The sequence below is a fragment of the Penaeus monodon genome, chromosome 30, assembly GCF_015228065.2.
Source record: "Penaeus monodon isolate SGIC_2016 chromosome 30, NSTDA_Pmon_1, whole genome shotgun sequence".
Classification (NCBI taxonomy): domain Eukaryota; kingdom Metazoa; phylum Arthropoda; class Malacostraca; order Decapoda; family Penaeidae; genus Penaeus; species Penaeus monodon.
In genome coordinates, this window is record NC_051415.1 from 37,125,957 (window position 1) to 37,127,390 (window position 1,434).

The following is a 1,434-nucleotide window of genomic DNA, read 5'->3' on the forward strand; positions in this document are numbered from 1 at the left end:
CAGGCTTTAGTCTAATAAGTACACAACACCTAGTTTTAAAAAATAAATGAAGGAATAGATAAAAGTAGAGGGCTATGTGAGTAGGTAAGCAGTGAGCAGAGGCATTCAGTGCAGCAGCAAGCCAACAGCAAACCTTGAAAAAGCCCAGCCAGGCTCACAGACACCTAGTGTCAGTGGTTATCACCACCATTCCCTCTTGTGTTGCCCTTGTGTTCTTATTTGTGTATGATACCTGAAATCACAACTCTTCTGCCCAAGATGTCAACTACTTTCATGGAGCTTCTACAGAGGGTACTAATATCAGCTGATGCAACCCTGGTACTATGTGATTCATCATCAACACAGTAGCTGCTCTAGGCATAACATGGATGACAAAGGGTTAGAGAGACTGGAAACATTTGTGGAGGTCACCTGCCTAGAGTGGCATGAATGGCTAATGAAGATGAGTATGTGTATACATAGATGAATGGGTGTGGGACATTACAGATGTGAGTGAGTGTACATATGTACTGACATGCCTCTGTTCAAGTCTTCAGTATTTCAATTTAATATTTCAAACACAATAGTTTTAGTTTCTTTGATACTCACACAGATATACGTTGGTATCCTCCCCGTCCACATCTATAAACATTAAAACAATTGAAGTAGTGGCAGTCATATCTGGTCTTACTCGCATCTGGGGTACCTTCACCTCCAACTACTAATTCCTGCCAGTGATTTGATGCCTCCAAATTCAATCGTCCATCATGAATTATAGGAGATAATCCCAAACTCAAGAGCTGTAAATAAAAATGTGAAATATTATTTGTCCTTTATATTTAATGTAACAAATGTATTCCAGTATCATTATGATCTGTTGGCAAGTTCAATACAAATATGTCATAATGGGCTTACCTGCAAAGTTCCAATGAGAGAAAAAGCCACTGTTATTACAATGACTACAGATATGACAAAATTCCGGTACTTCCAACGACTGACTAAAAGGTCCATTGATTTCTGGAAAAGTAATACAATCTTTCAAATATTACAAACTCATATATAAAAACTTAAAGAATATCAGCATTAAATGTATCTTTTTAATTGTGCTGGGTGTCCCTTCTCAACATCCCCAGCCATAACCAAACCAGTACATCACATGCCAAAATAGTATGGGCTTGATATATGTCAAATTGTGCAGAAAAAGCGTGAATTCTCAAACACTGTTTTAGATTGATGGTGTGAGGGGAGCATCCCCTCAAGCTAGGGGGTACAGAGACTGCTAGAGTCAATTATCACACACCCTCTCTTAAAAAAAAAAAAAAATTGTGTGTTAATCAAATCTTTATTAAAAGATGATGACCCTACCATAACATGGTGCAACTTTCCCCTGCTGTCTTCTAACTGTGGCTCAATGAGGATTAGCAACAGTGTGCTGCTCAATCTAAAATATCTATG

The 1,434-nt window shown here is 38.2% G+C and overlaps 1 protein-coding gene across 1 annotated transcript in view; it reads right to left on the reverse strand.

Annotated features, from left to right (window-relative positions):
- Positions 1-563: 563 nt before the first annotated feature.
- LOC119592444 overlaps positions 564-1,434 on the reverse strand; it is an 11,094-nt gene continuing 10,223 nt past the window's right edge. The window contains exons 3-4 of the mRNA XM_037941265.1: positions 895-996; positions 564-779 (exon numbers count right to left, since the gene is read on the reverse strand). Coding sequence (XP_037797193.1) covers positions 585-779; positions 895-996 — 297 coding nt within the window. The 3' untranslated portion in view covers positions 564-584. The remainder of the gene's footprint in view (positions 780-894; positions 997-1,434) is intronic.